Here is a 20026-nt window from a genome sequence, read left to right as displayed (position 1 = left end):
CTAAATACCATCATGATAAATGGCATTTTGGCATTCTCAGTGTATCAACATTATATAAAGGATGAGAAGAAAGATATTTTCAAACTCATGTAAGGCAATTGTGGGTGCAAGATTTTTAACAATGACTCTTTTTCTCTATTGATTCCATGGCAGTGGTTCTCCCCTGGGGGGTGATTTTGCTCCTTGGGGGACATTTGACAATGTCTGGGTACATTTTTATTTGTTACAACTTGATAGAGTTACCACTGGCACCTAGGGTACAGAGGGAAAGAAAGCTGCTAATCATTCTACACTGTAGAAGATTCTGCTGCCCCTCAAACCTCCCCCGCCTCCGCCTCGGCCCCAAGAAAGAATTACCTGACACAATGTCAATGGTACCAAGGTTGAGAAACCCTGCCCTGTAGTGATGATTCAAAGATAATGAGTCTGAATTTATCGTTATAAATACATTTTAATTTACAATATAATATTATGTGGGAGAAGAAAGACTCTTACTTGATATAAAACTCAAAATGTCTTCACGTGGCAGTTATTTCATCAACTAAATTAATTGTAACAGGAGGGGGAGCCAAATAAAGTTCAGATGCACAAGAAAAGTTTGAGTTTTGCTGAACACTAGTCATGTACAGTGCCACAAAATATGCATTTAAATATATATAAAATGACTATATCATTACTAAACCATTCCAAAGATGCTTTCTTATTTGAATATTCTTTATAAATACAATTCTGCAAAGAATGACTACCATTTGTAAAAGTAAATTTAAATATTATACAATAAAGTCTTTCCCAAACTCATATCAAACTAAATGAATTTCTAATTTTCTGTTGATTTCTCATATATTTATGAATGTATAATTTATACTGGCATCTCATTCTGTGGGTCCCTTAAGTGTTCTGAAGTTGAAAATAAAATGGTTTAAGAAATAAACTGCATTAGTAAGTAATTAAACAGAAGTAAAAAGTACAGTTACACCAGAACCAGAACATTTTCCATTTTTTAGAGCTGGAAAGTAACTTCTCTCACTAAGTCCTTGCCTCTTCTCATTCCCCACCTGACGAAAAGGCCAAGGAACTGCTTTTATTTCCTGAATATCAAAAGTCATTTTTACATAGTTTGAAACAAATCCTGTCCTTGGCAATATTTCCAGTTCTCCTACTATCTGATCCAAAGATTTATTCATTGTTCTAAAGTGAACATTATTGTAGTTGTTTAAAGAGTTTAAAATGTGCATTGTTGGGTGTAAATTTAAATGTCAAGATTTTTCAAGTTTCAGAAAGAGGTTAAATGAACATCTGAGGGCAAAGGGGAAAGGACTCTTGCAGTGCCATCTCTTGAGTCCTGGTTTCATGTCTAATGCCTCTTCATCGTTTGCATTAATGTCAGCCAAAATGAATCACCTGGATTTGTCTGGTGCAGTGAATCTACAGATCCTGAATGAGGATTATTTGAGGAGGAAGCTAAAAACTATGAAGTCAGGGAAGGGCAGTATGCTGTGCAGGAAAAAAATAAGGAATACTTAGCCAGCTGGTACTCATCTGATTAAACTGCTGGATTTTTCTAAAATGGAAAGTGTGTAGTAGAAACCAAAAGATGAGCCAGGAGGCAATCAGAGACACTTAGCAGCAATGGCAGATCTTACTGGAGTTAACACTATGGTCAGTGAGACACTTCAGGTGATGTGAAAGAAAGCCTTCTTTCCTCACATGTTAGAGGAGAGTTGTCAGAACAGGCTTATTTGCATCTTGACAATATACATAGCAGCACATGATATTGCCAGAGGCCACACATGGCATTTACATTTTGGATGTAGAGGTGATTATTACATTAGATGTCAGTTTTAGACTTAATCCAGTCCCGATAACGAGTCACTTTGGTATAGACTCCAGGCTTGTTTTCTTTCCCACAGTCCATTCCCCAGCTTACTATTCCGATAAGATACCAGATGTTTCCATCACGTGGTATAACCAGAGGTCCTCCAGAATCACCCTGGCAAGTGGGAAGGAAAAAAAAGATCAATGTGATAAATAAAGGGGTGTCAGAAATACAAGTTAATCAGAATCTGAATGTCTAATAAATAACATTTTAAGTTGAAATATGAAAGACAAGTTCTGTTTTACTCACCATTAATTTAATAGTTGAGGTTCTTATTATCTGTTATCTGATTATCTCTGTTTATCTCTATTAATGTCTCTTTCTGGAAGGTAGTGTGACTAAAGTTGAGGTTTCAGTTTTATCCTTGTATAGTTTTTAGTTTTGCTTGGTCTCAGCAGACAGCACAAGTTGAACCTAGGTCTAAGCATCAGTTTCTTACATAAACGTGACCTCAAGTGTCACTTCTGCCATGAAGCCTCTCCTAAATCTGTTAGGTAGGAATAATCTCATGCTTTGAATCTGAATCCCCAGCTTGCTCCACCAGTTGATAGGAAAGTGTCTGAGGCACTGTATCACTGTGTAGCAATAGGTTTGAGAGGAGAAAGATAGGCAAAGGACATTCCAAATAAATGTGCATCGTTGATTACACACAGAGTTTTGCTCCCAAGTGAACTGGTTTGAGTGTAGGAATCAAGAAGGCTTCCCTGATGTATTTAACCCTTTCACAAATGATTTTTAACTTTATCTTTTAGCAATGAGTTTATTCATGTAAAAGAAATATTATGTGGAAACTCCTTCCAGATGTTTCTTTTAAAAAAGAGAGCTGATTCTGTTTGAAGTAGGCAGGGTTCTTAGAGTCTTGTGCCTTTAAACTCTCTTCCCATCACATACTTCTTAGTACGCTCTCATGCCCAGTGGACAGAGAGTAAGAACTCTGGTCTACCAAAAGCAATCCTGCTGGTGTACCAAAAGCAATCATCCTGATCTTCTTTCCCAAAGTCCTAGATCCTAATTTAGGTTCTTAGTATACAAGAGGTGAAGGAAGCAAGGGAGCATGAACCAACAGAATGAGAACATCTGCTCTCTTACGAAATAAACTCAGATACAAGTCTCTATTCAACAGATTCCTTTTTTTGTGGAGCTGAATCTATTTCAAACATTGAATCGCTAAACCGTTGGATTCAGTTTCCAATGCTATAGGCAGGAGGTTTAATTATTTATTTTCAGTCCTTGAAATAGCCATACTTTACAATGTGTTTTCTTTAAATGCTTAATGATTAAAATTAATGCTCTGTAAGATTGAGGGAAATGTAATTTATTTAATTAGTACATGATTTGTGAGATAACACTTTAAAATGAATATATAGATATTTCTCACTTAAGTAGTATAATTCTATGTGATGTACACTGTTTAAGTTCAAAGGTTCAAGCACTGGTGGGATGATGCTCTACTGGCTGTGGAGACATCTGCAGGTCCCAGGCCACAGCGCCTTGCAATTAGAGGGATAAGATACCTAACTAGAGAGTCTGACTATGGCTTGAAGCAATGATTATATATCTCTCTTCTACAAGAAGTGCTTTTCTTTAATCAGAGCCCACCAGTTTGCAGCTGGTGATTATTCTTTACACATGGCTCTGGGCTTCCCTGGTGGCTCAAATGGTAAAGAATCCACCTGCAATGCGGGAGACCTGGGTTCAATGCCTGCATTGGGAAGATCCCCTGGAGGAGGGCACAGCAACCCACTCCAGTGTTCTAGCCTTGAGAATCCCCACAGACAGAAGAGCCTGGTGGGTTACAGTCCGCAGGGTTGCAAAGAGTTGGACACGACTGAGCGACTAAGCACAGCACTAGACAATAGGAAACGAGGACGATTTCTTATTGCTCTTTTGGTCCCTGTAACTTTTTAAAAAAATTTCTAATCATGCCTGTTTTTTAAAATTTTATTCAAGTTTTTTAAATTTCAATTTTATATAGGAGTATAGTTGATTAACAATGTTGTGTTAACTTCAGATGTACAAGAAAGTGATTCAGTTATGCATATACATGTATCTATGGTTTTTCAAATTCTTTTCCCATTTAGATTATTACAGAATATTGAGCAGAATCCCCTGTGCTATATGGTATGTCCTTGTTGGTTATCTGTTTTAATGTAACTCTGTATACTCTGCTATTCTCTCTCCTCCACAAATTTAATTTCATAGAGTCACATAAAGTGACATTAGTCTATGTTCAGTCAAGTCATCTCTAGTAACAGATTCATTTTGTAGATGTGAATATATTCTTACTTCACAGGCATCTAGTTTTCCTTTCAAGAATCCAGCACATATCATTCCTGATGATACAGCTCCACCATATACATGAATTTGATTACATATATCATTACTTATGATCTCTACTTCAACTTCTCTCAGAGTATTGGGAAAGGGACCTAAAGAGAAAAAAATAAACAGATGAAGAATTTCCATATTATTGCTTATGATAGTTAATTGTTGTTTCTTGCCAATGATGAACCAGTGATAAAACATATTTCTAGAGGTAATATAACTCTGGACTCGATGACAGTGTTCAGATTCAAGTTTTATTTCTAGGGTATCTCCTATGTGCTAGGTACCATGCTTGGCAAACTGACTCCTACTATTTTATTTAATCTTAGCTACCATCATCAAAGATAGATGTGAATGTTCTTTTTTTCAGATGAGGAAACCAAAGCTCACCTGGTTTTGAGTCTTAGCTGTGATCACATAGTTACATGAAGGATAATGTTATTTAAACTCAGGGGATTCCTCACCACCTGGGATAATCTGTGACAGTTTACCTTACCTTATCTGAAAATCTGCCTCATCATTTGACAAACCACACAGCTATACAAGCATATCTCAGAGACATTGCAAGTTTGGTTCCAGACCACCACACTGAAGCTAATATCTCAATACAGCCAGTCATACAAATATTTTTTACTTTACAGTACATATGAAAAGTAATGTTTACACTATACTATAGTAAGTGTATAGTGTAAACACTGGAATGGGTGAATTTAACTCAGATGACCATTATATCTACTACTGTGGGCAGGAATCCCTAGGAAGAAATGGAGTAACCATCATGGCCAACAAAAGAGTCTGAAATGCAGTACTTGGATGAAGTCTCAAAAACAACAGAATGATCTCTGTTAGTTTCCAAGGCAAACCATTCAATATCACGGTGATCCAAGCCTATGCCCCAACCAGTAACGCTGAAGAAGCTGAAGTTGAACAGTTCTGTGAAGACCTACAAGACCTTTGAGAACTAACACCTCAAAAAGATGTCCTTTTCATTATAGGGGACTGGAATGCAAAAGTAAGAAGTTAAGACACACCTGGAGTAACAGGCAAATTTGGTCTTGGAATACGGAATGAAGCAGGGCAAAGGCTAATAGAGTTTTGCCAGGAGAATGCACTGGTCATAGCAAACACCCTCTTCCAACAAGACAAGAGAAGACTCTGCACATGGACATCACCAGATGGTCAATACTGAAATCAGATTGATTATATTCTTTGCAGCCAAAGATGGAGAAGCTCTATACAGTCAGCAAAAACAAGACCGGGAGCTGACCGTGGCTCAGATCGTGAACTCCTTATTGCCAAATTCAGACTTAAATTGAAGAAAGTAGGAAAAACCACTAGACCATTCAGGTATTACCTAAATCAAATCCCTTATGATTATACAGTGGAAGTGAGAAATAGATTTAAGGGATTAGATCTGATAAAGTGCCTGATGAACTATGGACTGAGGTTCATGACATTGTACAGGAGACAGGGATCAAGACCATCCCTATGGAAAAGAAATGCAAAAAAGGCAAAGTGGCTGTCTGGGGAGGCCTTACAAATAGCTGTGAAAAGAAGAGAAGCGAAAAGCAAAGGAGAAAAGGAAAGATATTCCCATTTGAATGCAGAGTTCCAAGGAATAGCAAGGAGAGATAAGAAAGCCTTCCTCAGCAATCAATGCAAAGAAATAGAGGAAAACAACAGAATGGGAAAGACTAGAGATCTCTTCAAGAAAATTAGAGATACCAAGGGAACATTTCATGCAAAGATGGGCTCGATAAAGGACAGAAATGGTATGGACCTAACAGAAGCAGAAGATATTAAGAAGAGGTGACAAGAATACACAGAAGAACTGTACAAAAAAGATCTTCACAACCCAGATAATCACGATGGTGTGATCACTCACCTAGAGCCAGACATCCTGGAATGTCAAGTGAAGTGGGCCTTAGAAAGCATCACTATGAACAAAGCTAGTGGAGGTGATGGAATTGCAGTCGAGCTATTTCAAATCCTGAAAGATGATGCTGTGAAAGTGCTGCACTCAATATGCCAGCCAGCAAATCTGGAAAACTCAGCAGTGGCCACAGGACTGGAAAAGGTCAGTGTTCATTCCAATCCCAAAGAAAGGCAATGCCAAAGAATGCTCAAACTACTGCACAATTGCACTCATCTCACATGCTAGTAAAGTAATGCTCAAAATTCTCCAAGCCAGGCTTTAGCAATACATGAACGGTGAACTTCCAGATGTTCAAGCTGATTTCAGAAAAGGCAGAGGAACCAGTGATCAAATGCCAACATCTGCTGGATCATGGAAAAAGCAAGAGAGTTCCAGAAAAACATCTATTTCTGCTTTATTGACTATGCCAAAGCCTTTGACTGTGTGGATCACAATAAACTGTGGGAAATTCTGAAAGAGATGGGAATACCAGACCACCTGACCTGCCTCTTGAGAAACCTATATGCAGGTCAGAAGCAACAGTTAGAACTGGACATGCAACAACAGACTGGTTCCAAATAGGAAAAGGAGTACGTCAAGGCTGTATATTGTCACCCTGCTTATTTAACTTATATGCAGAGTACATCATGAGAAATGCTGGGCTGGAAGAAGCACAAGCTGGAATCAAGATTGCTGGGAGAAATATCAATAACCTCAGATATGCAGATGACACCACCCTTATGGCAGAAAGTGAAGAGGAACTAAAAAGCCTCTTGATGAAAGTGAAAGAGGAGAGTGAAAAAGTTGGCTTAAAGCTCAACATTCAGAAAATGAAGATCGTGGCATCTGGTCCCATCACTTCATGGCAAATAGATGGGCAAACAGTGGAAACAGTGTCTGACTTTATTTATTTGGGCTCCAAAATCACTGCAGATGGTGATTGAGGCCATGAAATTAAAAGATGGTTACTCCTGGGAAGGAAAGTTATGACCAACCTAGATAGCATATTGAAAAGCAGAGATATTACTTTGCCAACAAAGGTCCATCTAGTCAAGGCTATGGTTTTTCCAGTGGTCATGTGTGGATGTGAGAGTTGGACTGTGAAGAAAGCTGAGTGCCGAAGAACTGATGCTTTTGAACTGTGGTGTTGGAGAAGACTCTTGTGAGTCCCTTGTGGTGCAAGGAGATCCAGCCAGTCCATCCTAAAGGAGACCAGTCCTGGGTGTTCATTGGAAGGAATGATGCTGAGGCTGAATCTCCAATACTTTGGCCACCTCATATGAAGAGTTGACTCATTGAAAAAGACCCTGATGCTTGGAGGGATTGGGCACAGGAGGAGAAGGGGATGACAGAGGATGAGATGACTGGATGGCATCACCGATTCGATGCACATGAATTTGGGTGAACTCCGGGAGTTGGTGATGTAGAGGGAGGCCTGGCATGCTGCGATTCATGAAGTCGCAAAGAGTCAAACACGACTGAGCACCTGAACTGAACTGCACTGATAGTAAGTGTGCAATAGCATTATGTCTAAATATATATATGTGTGTATGTATATATATACATGTTAATTTAAAAATCTTATTGATGGAAAATACTAACTGCTACTTGATAAAGACTCAGATAAAAGCTATACCTTGAGCAAGGACACAAACAAGACTGTAATGCCATTATAAGAGTCTATATTGCTGCTCGTATTTTACTCTTGTCTGATTCTTTTGCGACCCTATGTACTAGAGCCCACCAGGTTTTTCTGTCCATTAGATTTTCTAGCAAGAATACAGGATTAGGTTGTCATTTCCTTCTCCATTGGATATTCCCAACCCAGGGTTGGAACTTGTGTCTCCTGCATTGGCAGGCAAATTCTTTAACACTGAGCCCCCAGGGAAGCCTATAAGAGTCAGAAATTCAAAAGCAGATTAAATTATATGTAATAAAGCCAACCAAGAGACATGGGACCTGGAAACTAAAATCAGGCTCTAAAGTTCTCTCTTTGTAGTTTATTGTATATTATTAAGTGTAGAAAAATGTTATGTCTGTCAAATTTATAAAGTCTCAGGCTCAAAAACTCTTTCATAGACACATGGATACAAGTTCAGTTCAGTCACTCAGTTGTGTCCGACATGGATACAAAGGGCTCCTTTAATGTTTAGCATCAAGAACACCATTCAAATTGCTTGCCTAAGGTATTTCTGTTTAACTGTATTTGTGTACAGTACAGAAACCTTGTCATTATTACTGCTCACAAATTACATACTTTAAGAATCATCAACCATAACAATCTCTGTGTACAAAAGGCAACAAAAGAAAGAATAACATTATATGGAAAGTTGTGTTTAGTCACTAAGTTGTGTCTGACTCTTCTGACACCCCAGGCTACTAGGGTAGCCTACTAGGCTCCTCTGTCCATGGGGTTTCTCAGGCAAGAATATTGGAGTAGGTTACCATTTTTTTTTTAAAGGAAAGCTATAGCTACATAGATTCCAAAATACCCCATAAAGAAGATAATACATGCAGGCACTGTTTAATAGTAGTTTTAATAATTTACCATTAGTTTAGTCACTCAGTCATGTTCGACTCTTTGTGACCCCATGGACTGCAGCATGCCAGGCTTCCCTGTCCATCACCAAGGGTTTATATCTTGTTTCAGCCATATTTTTCATGTGACATCTTGATTTCATCTATTTTCTATATTTTGATTTTGTATCTTATATCTCTTCCAATGGGGGAGAAGATCCTCTGGAGGAGGGAATGGGAACCCACTCCAGTATTCTTGCCTGGAGAATCCCATGGACAGAGGAGCCTGGCAGGCTATGGTTCAGAGGGTCACAAAGAGTTGGACATGACTGAAGCGATTTAGCATGCACGCATGCATTCCAATGGAGGATGAGTTTTCTTTTTTCATTTGTACGTTTTTACTGAGATACTCACCATTTGCTTTTAGAGCTCCCCATCCAGTGACAAACACTTTGCTCTCAGGCAAGGCTTCAAAAGTAGCATCCGGGAGACAGACTCTGTGCACCTCATCCGAAAATATGACAGGGGCGGAGAGCTTCACCAGAGCGATGTCATCATCATGCTTATGGGAAGCATAGTCTTCATGAATGACAACCGACTGCACCTCTTGTCTCATTAGTGCGGGGCTTAGAGTTGTTCCAAAGCTAGCTGTCCAGCGTTTGGGGTTTTTGTATCTGATCACAGATTAAAAGGATTATGGTTGGTTTAGATCATTTCTGATCAGAAGTTGCCCAGGACTCTGAACGAGCATGGACATAACGGTGGGGAAGGGCAAATTGTTTAAAGTGGTAGTTGCTTGGGATCCTCCCACTTTCTTTATCTGTGGCTTCTCCCTGGGACTGCTTTGTTTCATTTTGCTAATAACCCTTCCCCATTCTAAAATAGCTTAAAATCACTCTCCTTGAGGGAAAGTTTGTATTTTTTTTAAAAGAAACTTTATTATCACCGTTTTGGTTGTAAAAGTAATTCAGATTAGTTGATGAGTATACGAGTAAATAAAAATTAGACCTATGTACCCACATGTACACACACATAAGTACTCATATCTGTGCACATAAATGTATGTATATCTATGGAGAGAGAAAAGAGAGAGGGAAGGAGAGAGAGATGGAGCCACTTTCATATTGTTTTCACATCCTTCCTTTTCAGTAAACATTTTATCCAGAATATTTTCCCATTTTATATGAATTTCAATAGGTTTATTGTACCTCTTTAGTATCCCCAAGTGTTCAGTATGTTAAGTCACCAAAAAGCATACAATAATAAAAGCACAGCACCAGATATTCATGTGGGAAAATTAGATGTAAGTTTGAGGGTTGGGATACTATTATCTGAGTTTTATTTTAAGAAATGTACAGTATATTTCAGGAAAACTGGTGTGTGTGTATGTGTTTAACTTTTGGTGATGTTAACTTGTTTTTAAAGTTGAGGTTGTTGGAGAATCTATATTCAGATGGAATTGAAAATATTCTAATTTTTTCCTATTCTGCAGTAATTATTACTTCTTCTAAGTCTGCTGGACAATTATGTATACCATTTTAAGGTCTAAGATGACCAATGAAAAGGGGATAATAATTACAGGATGTGAAGGTGAGGAGATGAAATTGGTGATCTGTTATATATGGAGAGTTTGGTACAGGTGAGGACTTACGAATCAAAGCAATGAGCAGCAGTCAGAAGCCACACTTCACTAATCAAAGTGGCTCCACAGAAATGGATGCCATCAACTTGCAGGCTGGCTTGCCAAGGCCAATCAGCTTTCTTTGCAACATTACCATAAGCAATTCTTTCCATGGATGGGAACTCCCTCCCTAAACCGCAACCTGTCAGAGGGAATTAGACGGTTATTTCCAGAGTTATAAATGTGTGTGAGTATGCTTGGCACATTAAGACAGAAATGTAACCTTGCCTTACCTTAAAAATTAATCAAAACTGCATGACAGAATAATAATTATTCACACTGAAAAAAGGATTAACTTAAAAAAGTATTTGATACATCTTACAGCAATTTCATTTTAAATATTTTTTCATATTTTCTGAATCACATTTTTATAGGCAGAAATTTACCCGAGTGATTTTTTACAATTTTGAGTGTGAAATGTACAGTACTTATAGCAGAAAAATACCATTTTTACTCTTCTAAAATACTTCTCTAGTGTTACAAAAAATCATTACACTACAATAGCATAAATGTCAAAGTTCACATATTTAAAGTTAGTGGATGTCATTAAATTCTAAGCAAAATCTTCTGCTTTAACAAAATGTGTCAAATAAAAACAAGATAAAATTAAAAGGGATTGTTAAAAAAAAGTCATCAGCAAAATTTTCTTTGCAGTAGAGCAAGTATGTCCATATAGACATTTCCAATTATTAGTAATTTTTCCCCTTGGGGAGAGTTAAATTATGTATCCATTAAAAGATGTTATATACTTCCAGGAAAAAGTTTATATGGGAATAGTGATATTCCAAAAGTGTTTTGGGTTATATTATTTGATTTATGTGGGCTTCCCAGGTGGCTCAGTGGTAAGGAATCTGCCTGCCAATGCAGCAGATGTGGGTTAGATCCCTGGGTCGGGAAGATACTCTGGAGGAGGAAATGGCAACCCACTTCAATATTGTTGCCTGGAAAATCCCATGGACAGAGGAGACTGGTGCTACAGTCCATGGGGTCATAAAGAGTCGGACACGACTGAGCACATGTGCAAGCATTTGATTTATGTACATCTCAATAATAATGTTGAACTTACAGCTGTTCAGGATGTGCTCTGCTTGTACATTATTCATAGCTGTGGAAAAAAAAAACAAGATAATTGGTCAGCAGTGGAACAATTATAATTTAAATACTCTGTCTACACGACATGAATGTTTCTATTTCGGAGGAATTGAAGAGTCAATAAATTCTTAATTTAAATAAAATTCTACAAAAAGTAGAGGCCTAGACATAGATTAAACTCTTCTTCTGACTATATGTAGCCTCTGGGAAAATCCTGTTCATAATTATAAAATCATCGGCGTGGGGAAGGATATTGTTTGCCATAATGGATGACTACATCTAATTAATTAATCCCACATCAATTTATTAAAATATAAGTTAAACAGAAGAGGGTGTAGGTAGATGTCACTACACACCTATCAGGAAGGCTAAAATGAAAAATAGTGATAACACCAAATTTTGGCAAAGATGAAGAGAAATTGGGTAACTCATATAATAGGAAATGCAAAATGGTACAGCCACTCTTAGAAATAGTTTAGTAGTTCCTTTCAAAACTAAAAATGTTTTTATCAACTGCAGTTGTACTCTTAGACATTTATCCCAAAGAATTAAGACATTTTCATGAAAAAACTTGGACATGAATGTTTATAGCAGCTTCATTGTAGAAGCCAAAAACTTGAAACTACCCAAAAGCTCTTCAGCAGAGGAGTGGTTAAACAAACCGGAATGCTATGAAAACTGCCTAGCAATAACAAGGAACAAACTATTGATACAATAAGAAGGATGAACCTCAAGCAAAATATGTTGAACAAAAATTGTCAATCTCAAAAGGATACCAAGTATATAATTCTATTTATGTGAAATCTATAAAATAATGTAACTACAGAGATGAAAAATGGATTAGTGGTAGTTGGGCTAGGTATAGATAGAGGAAATAGGTGTGGCATTAAAGAAGTAACACTAGAGATCCTTGACATTGTACAGTTGAATATATTGATGCTGATGGTAGTTATACAATATGTGATAAAATTGCCTAGAGCTGTACATACAAATCCACACACACATTAGTTCATATATTATTGTGGAATCTGAATAAATTCTGTGCATTGTATCCATTTGAATTTCTTGGTTTTAATGTACTGCATTAAGGAAGGCTGGGGGAAGGGTGCAAGTGCATGAGATTTCTCTATTAATTTCTTTGCAACCTCATGTAAATCTATAATTATTTCAAAATAATAATTTAAAAGCCTATCAAACATGCTGGTAGAAAGTCTGAATTATCTTTCTCTTTTTTCTGTAGAAAATAATATAAAAATTTTGATGTTTGAAGAGTGTACAGCAAAAAAAAAGAGATAAGGGAAAAATAGTAAGATATTACAGAGAAACATGAAGTAACTAACAAATAAAAAAAGGATGTTTTTAAACAGCCCAGCAAATAATGTACTGAAGCCCTAAAAAGACATTTTTCCAAAGAAGACATACAGATGGCCAATAAACACATGAAAAGATACTCAACATTGCTTATTATTAGAGAAATGGAAATAAAAACTACAATGAGGTATCATCTCCCACCAGTCAGAATGACCATCATCAAAAAATCTATAAACAGTTAATGCTGTAGAGTATGTGGGGAAAAGGAAACTCTTGCACTGTTGGTGGTAATATAAATGAACATAGCCACTATGGAGAACAGTATGGACATTCCTTAAAAACAAACAAACAAACAACAGACGGATGGATAAAGAAGTTGCAATGCACATATACAATGATTACTCAGCCAGGAATGAAGGAATGAATTTGAATCAGCTGAACTGATGTGGATGAACACAGAGCCTGTTATACAGAGTGAAGTAAGTCAGAAAGAGAAAGGCAAATATCATATATTAACGCATATATATGGAATCTAGAAAAATGATTCTGATGAACCTATTTGCAGGGCAAGAATAGAGACTCAGACATAGAGAACAGACTTGTAGACACAGTAAGGGGAGAGGGTGGGACAAATTGAATGAGTAGCATGGAAACATATGCATTATCATATTAAAATAGATAGCTGTGGGAAGTTGTTGTGTAACACAAGGAGCTTAACCTGGTGCTCTGTGACAACCTAGAGGGATGGGATAGGGTGAGGGGTGGGAGGGAAGTTCAGGAGAGAGGGAACATATGTATACTTATGGCTGATTCATGTTGTTACATGGCAGAAATAAACAGAGCATTGTAAAGCAATTATCCTCCAATTAAAATTGATTTTTAAAAAGCATTCTTTTTTCTGAATTACATGATATTTAGATAATTTTTTGATTTGTTGTCATTCCTTTCCTATTATAACTAAATATTCATTACCCAAAACAAAATTTAGTTGAAGGCTAAACTCAAAGCTTCTCCTTGAGCTTTATCATAATCCTGGAAAAAATACCTTTAAAAGACTAAGCTTAACAGATTTCTGCTGGACTCAAGATATTCTCAGATAACTCTTTCAATATTTATGTTTTGGAGCCATTTGTGTGTTTAGTTTCCAAGCTCTCTTTTTTTTAAAAAGACAAGTTAATCAATTCTCCAACTTCTCAGGATCAACATTGTTAAAGATATCAAAGAAAATCCATTTAATGATACTTTACATTAATTTGCTTGTTCTTGTACATTTCAAAATGTTTACGTTTTCCTAAAGAATAAGTTTCACTTATTATTTTCATTTTGCGAAACAGGAATCGAGACACAGAGGTCCGACAATTTATCGAAGGCTACAACTTTTGCTGCTAGGGCATAGGTCTTCTGGTTTCAAGTCTTGGTTTCTTTTCACTACCACCTACAGTCCTTCCTAGTGTGCATTCCATGCATTTGTCTTTATATTATATGTATTTAAATGAGTTCTCTTACCCTATAAAATGCGACTTTTGGTTTTTAAATTATATATATATAACCTCTTACTTTCTAAAGCATAGTTGTAAAACTCTTAGGTGAGAAAAGGAAGGATTCCAGGTTCCTCAGTGTTCTGTGGTATCCGTTAATGTTAAAACACTACTTTTGTTTCATGCTTACTTTTTGAAACCTTGAGTTAGTTTACAGAGTTAAAGACACAGTGTTTTGCAAATACCCTGTTCCTGTCCTGTACTGAGTTCTGTGCTAATCTTCTGAAGGTGATTACATCTACAGAAGACACATTTCCTGTATTCAAGGACTTACCACTCTTTTGCAGAGAAGTAAATTTTTAAAAATAATATATGAATTAATTTTCAAGCACCCTGATAAGGACAGAAGTGTCTCAGGATAAATTATGAATCTTAGGAGACCTTCCCATGGGAATGAGGAATGTCTTAACAGTAACTTGCTTAGACAGGCAACTGAAAATCTTTGGATGGATGGATCACCAGCAGATGCCTGCATGGACCAGTCCCCCAGCCCTGATCCAGCAACTCTGTATACAACTTAAATCCACTAACATCACAGAGTGGGGGTAAGACTGGGGGGGACAGACACAGAAATGAGGCAGTTTCAGTTTCTAACAGTTGTCTTAATGGGAGGCCAAAATCTAAATTTTTTGAAATTAAAATTTTGTACATACCTCCACCTCTTTAACAAAATGTTTCTTTCAGAAAATCTTGTTTTGCTGTCTAAACCCAATGCACTGAATTCAGAATCTACCCTGTTCTATTTGCACGACTAGCAGAACTGAATGCTGAACATCACTTACAGAGACTTCATGTCTTTATCTTCAAGCTGTTTTTCTTCTTTAGTCAAATCCACAATGCTTTTCTCCTCTTCAACATATTATAATATATCTGTTCTAGCCCTCTAAACAATTTGGGGAAAAAAAGTACCAAGAGAAGACTTATTGGTAACTTGTCAGCTTATTAATCTCATTTCACACCTTAGTCTGGTAAAATATGAACATTTCAAAGTTAATTTTTAGAAGGCTAACAGACAAGAAAGCCTTCTTCAGCGATCAATGCAAAGAAATAAAGGAAAACAACAGAATGGGAAGACTAGAGATCTCTTCAAGAAAGTTAGAGATACCAAGGAAACATTTCATGCAAAGATGGGCACAATAAAGGACAGAAATGGTATGGACCTAACAGAAGCAGAAGATATTAAGAAGAGGTGACAAGAATACACAGAAGAACTGTGCAAAAAAGATCTTCATGACCCAGATAATCATGATGGTGTGATCACTGACCTAGAGCCAGACATCCTGGAATGTGAGGTCAAATGGGCCTTCGAAAGCATCACTACGAACAAAGCTAGTGGAGGTGATGGAATTCCAGTTGAGCTATTTCAAATCCTGAAAGATGATGCTGTGAAAGTGCTGCACTCAATATGCCAGCCAGCAAATCTGGAAAACTCAGCAGTGGCCACAGGACTGGAAAAGGTCAGTGTTCATTCCAATCCCAAAGAAAGGCAATGCCAAAGAATGCTCAAACTACCACACAATTGCACTCATCTCACACGCTAGTAAAGTAACGCTCAAAATTCTCCAAGCCAGGCTTCAGCAATATGTGAACCGTGAACTTCCTGATGTTCAAGCTCGTTTTAGAAAAGGCAGAGGAACCAGAGATCAAATTGCCAACATCCGCTGGATCATTGAAAAAGCAAGAGAGTTCCAGAAAAACATCTATTTCTGCTTTATTGACTATGCCAAAGCCTTTGACTGTGTGGATCACAATAAACTGTGGAAAATTCTTGAAGAGATGGGAATATCAGACCACCTGACCTGCCTCTTGAGAAATTTGTATGCAGGTCAGGGAGCAACAGTTAGAACTGGACATGGAACAACAGACTGGTTCCGAATAGGAAAAGGAGTACGTCAAGGCTGTATATTGTCACTCTGCTTATTTAACTTATATGCAGAGTACATCATGAGAAACGCTGGACTGGAAGAACCACAAGCTGGAATCAAGATTGCTGGGAGAAATATCAATAACCTCAGATATGCAGATGACACCACCCTTATGGCAGAAAGTGAAGAGGAACTAAAAAGCCTCTTGATGAAAGTGAAAGAGGAGAGTGAAAAAGTTGGCTTAAAGCTCAGCATTCAGAAAATGAAGATCGTGGCATCTGGTCCCATCACTTCATGGGAAATAGATGGGGAAATGGTGGAAACAGTGTCAGACTTTATTTTTTGGGGCTCCAAAATCGCTGCAGATGGTGACTGCAGCCATGAAATTAAAAGACGCTTACTCCTTGGAAGGAAGGTTATGACCAACCTAAATAGCATATTCAAAAGCAGAGACATTACTTTGCCAACAAAGGTTCGTTCTAGTCAAGGCTATGGTTTTTCCAGTGGTCATGTATGGATGTGAGTTGGACTGTGAAGAAGGCTGAGCACGGAAGAATTGATGCCTTTGAACTGTGGTGTTGGAGAAGACTCTTGAGAGTCCCTTGGACTGCAAGGAGATCCAAACAGTCCATTCTGAAGGAGATCAGCCCTGGGATTTCTTTGGAAGGAATGATGCTAAAGCTGAAACTCCAGTACTTGGGCCACCTCATGCGAAGAGTTGACTCATTGGAAAAGACTCTGATGCTGGGAGGGATTGGGGGCAGGAGGAGAAGGGGACAACAGAGGATGAGATGGCTGGATGGCATCACTGACTCGATGGACGTGAGTCTGGGTGAACTCCGGGAGTTGGTAATGGACAGGGAGGCCTGGCGTGCTGCGATTCATGGGGTCGAAAAGAGTCAGACACGACTGAGCGACTGAACTGAACTGAACTGAAGAGTAGTCTTCAAATTATAATAAGGTTTGTTTAATCTCAGGCCCCAAACATTCATCACCTAGAAATATGTCTGTTGTAAATGAGATGGTGTCTTTATGCCTGAGACAGGTACTATCAGGGTGTGTCATTTTTCTTTTCCTTTTATTCCCTAGGCCAGTCCTATCCTACATGCCTAGAAAAGGTTATGGGAGTACAAGAAAAAATATCAGACTTCTTTTCACTGGAGCCAAATCATGCTATACCTCACATACTGTGATATCTGTGTGCAGACCATTCTTACATTTTGAATTCAGATTGGAGAGAGTATTGCATCAAAAAGACCCAAGCATTAAGTATTACTATATTAGTAGGAGAGAGTAGATTTTTATCACATGCATAACTATTTCTGCTTCATTGATTACATTAAAGCCTATGGCTATGTGGATAAAACAAACTGGTAAATTCTTCAAGAGATGAGAATACCAGACCATTTTACCTGTCTCCTGAGAAACCTGTATGCAGGACAAGAAGCAACAGTTAGAACCAGATATGGAACAACAGACTGGTTCAAAATTGGGAAAGGAATATGTCAAGGCTATATATTGTCACCCTGATTGTTTAACTTCTATGCAGAGTATGTGAAATGCCAGGCTGGATGATTCACAAGCTGGAATCAAGATTGCTGAGAGAAATATTAACAACCTCAGATATGCAGATGATACAACTCTAGTGGCAGAAAGTGAAAAGGAACTAAAGAGCCTCTTGATGAGGGTGAAAGAGGAGCATGAAAAAGCTGGTTTAAAACTCAATATTCAAAACACTAAGATCATGGCATCAGGTCCCTTCACTTCATGGCAGATAGATGGGGGAAAGTAAAAACAGTGACTGATTGTATTTTCTTGGGCTCCAAAATCACTGTGGATAGTGACTGCAGCCACTAAATTAAAAGATACTTGCTCCTTGGATGGAAAGCTATGGCAAACCTAGACAGCATATTAAAAAGCAGAGACATCACTTTGCCAACAAAGGTCCATATAGTCAAAGCTGTTTTTCCAGTAGTCACATACAGATGTGAGAGTTGGAACATAAAGAAGGCTGAGTGCCAAAGAATTGATCCTTTTGAATTGTGTTGAAGAAGACTCTTGAGATCCCTTGGACAGTAAGGAGATCAAACCAGTCAATCCTAAAGGAAATCAATTGTAAATATTCACTGGAAGGACTGGTTCTAAAGCTGAAACTCCAATGTTTTGGCCACCTGATGTGAAGAGCCACCTCATTGGAAAAGACCTTGATGCTGGGAAAGATTAAGGGCAGGAGGACAAGTGGGCAGCAGAGTATTAGATGGTTGGATGGCATCACAGACTCAATGGATACGGATTTGAATAAACTCTGGAAGATAGTGAAGGACAAGGAAGACTGGCATGCTGCAGTTCATGGGGTCACAGAGAGTTGGACAAGACTTAGCAGCTGAACAAAAACAACAATGGTTAATTAGTCGAAAAAATTCCACTAAAATATTTTTTAAAGAGTAAGACATACTACTCTATTTGGATTATCATGTTATCCTTGTTTTACAATTGTGTCCATACTAACAAAAGGAAGTGTTGATTGTGTGGAGATTTGTTTATTATCAAGTAAATAAGAGACTTACAAATAAAAGTGATTTAATTTTATGGTTAAATAAAGATTTCTCTGTAGCTGAGAAGACTGTTAAAATGATAAACTGTAACAAAGAAAGAAAAATGGTATTTCTTGCCTTTAAGATAGGGCAATGAAGTATCTATCTTCAAGAAGCTTTCATTTAATTTCAACTTCTGATGCAAAATGCTATCAGCTTCTCTTTTTATTGTGTCTGCATTGTTAGAGGTAAACTGAAATTTGAGCAATACGTTTATTTTCAAACCATTATTACTTGGCCTGAAAAACAAAAATATCAGAATAAATGAGTGAGGATGTAGCATAGTAATTACTATAACTTATTACATAAATATAGTTATATATTCAAGAAAATACAACATAAATATTTTATACTCTTCGTTGTCATGGATGTTTTCCCTTTATGTATCATATAGGTGTTAATACCTGAATTACTCCTGGTTTGTAAAACTTGATCATATTTAGGGAGGGGAGAGTATCTGAAAATGGTAAAATCTTTTTTTTTTTTTCTGGACAAATAAAAGCACTTGTTAAATTAATCAAACTTGTATTTTATTCTTGATTTAAAAAATCCATTATATTTGTTTATTTTTTAAAATGTAAGTAAAATTGAGAGGAGGTTTTAATGATTGTAAGAATCTTTAACTGAAATACAAAACACTTTAAAAGGACAACCAGTAGAATATATTTCATCACTACCCAAGTTACAGCACTCTCTCCCTAAATGTACTCTGTAAATGAGAAATAACAATTAAATGTAATAATATTAAATTATTTTTACTCTCAGTATATTTTAATTTTTTACATCATATCCAGAAAGCAAATAATTAAGAAAAACTAAATAATACAAAGTTGCCTTTTCATCAAAGTAATTAGCTATAATTACCTAACATTGAAAACATGAGACTTGATGTAATGATGATTTAAACTGGATCTTTGAAATATCTCATCTATCTGAGAAAAGAAAAAAAGAAGTGTAGAACTTTGTTAAATATGAATTTTGCACATTTCAGTATATTACAAAAATGCTTGTATAAAATGTACAGTGATTCAAATAGCATTTACTTCTAAGTTTGTTTACAGCTATGCCCAGAAAGCTCATTTGGGCATAATCTCATCATAAAGGTCATCTCTGTAACTGAATGTTGGTATTTGAATAAATTATCACCTGGTCAAAGATGAATGATAAAGTGTCGTATGAAGTCACATATTTCAACAGCCAGTACAGAGACGGAATTTCATTGAAAACTTGCTATGAATGGACTTAACAACCACTATCATTCAAACATAATTATCATCCCCATGAGTGTGATTAAAAATAAACTTTTTAGGCT

The 20026-nt window shown here is 37.1% G+C and overlaps 1 protein-coding gene across 7 annotated transcripts in view; it reads right to left on the bottom strand.

Moving 5' to 3' along the window:
* Nucleotides 1-431: 431 nt before the first annotated feature.
* LOC147370577 (transmembrane protease serine 11G-like) overlaps nt 432-20026 on the bottom strand; it is a 42356-nt gene continuing 22761 nt past the window's right edge. For 3 of the 7 annotated variants that reach the window (XM_086405564.1, XM_086405567.1, XM_086405565.1), the window contains 7 exons: nt 19579-19646; nt 18793-18953; nt 11381-11419; nt 10285-10456; nt 9048-9307; nt 4163-4305; nt 432-1990 (listed from right to left, as the gene is read on the bottom strand). In XM_086405564.1, coding sequence (XP_086261690.1) covers nt 1829-1990; nt 4163-4305; nt 9048-9307; nt 10285-10456; nt 11381-11419; nt 18793-18953; nt 19579-19646 — 1005 coding nt within the window. In that variant the 3' untranslated portion in view covers nt 432-1828. Of the gene's footprint in view, nt 1991-4162; nt 4306-9047; nt 9308-10284; nt 10457-11380; nt 11420-15037; nt 15139-18792; nt 18954-19578; nt 19647-20026 lie in introns of those variants that run through there. The other 4 variants (XM_086405566.1, XM_086405568.1, XM_086405569.1 and 1 more) reach the window with 4 other exon arrangements.

The sequence above is a fragment of the Bos grunniens genome, chromosome 6 (assembly GCF_055505025.1).
Source record: "Bos grunniens cultivar Pamir isolate PY7600 chromosome 6, Bosgru_T2T1.0, whole genome shotgun sequence".
Taxonomy (NCBI): domain Eukaryota; kingdom Metazoa; phylum Chordata; class Mammalia; order Artiodactyla; family Bovidae; genus Bos; species Bos grunniens.
This window is presented reverse-complemented; position numbering and strand designations above follow the sequence as displayed.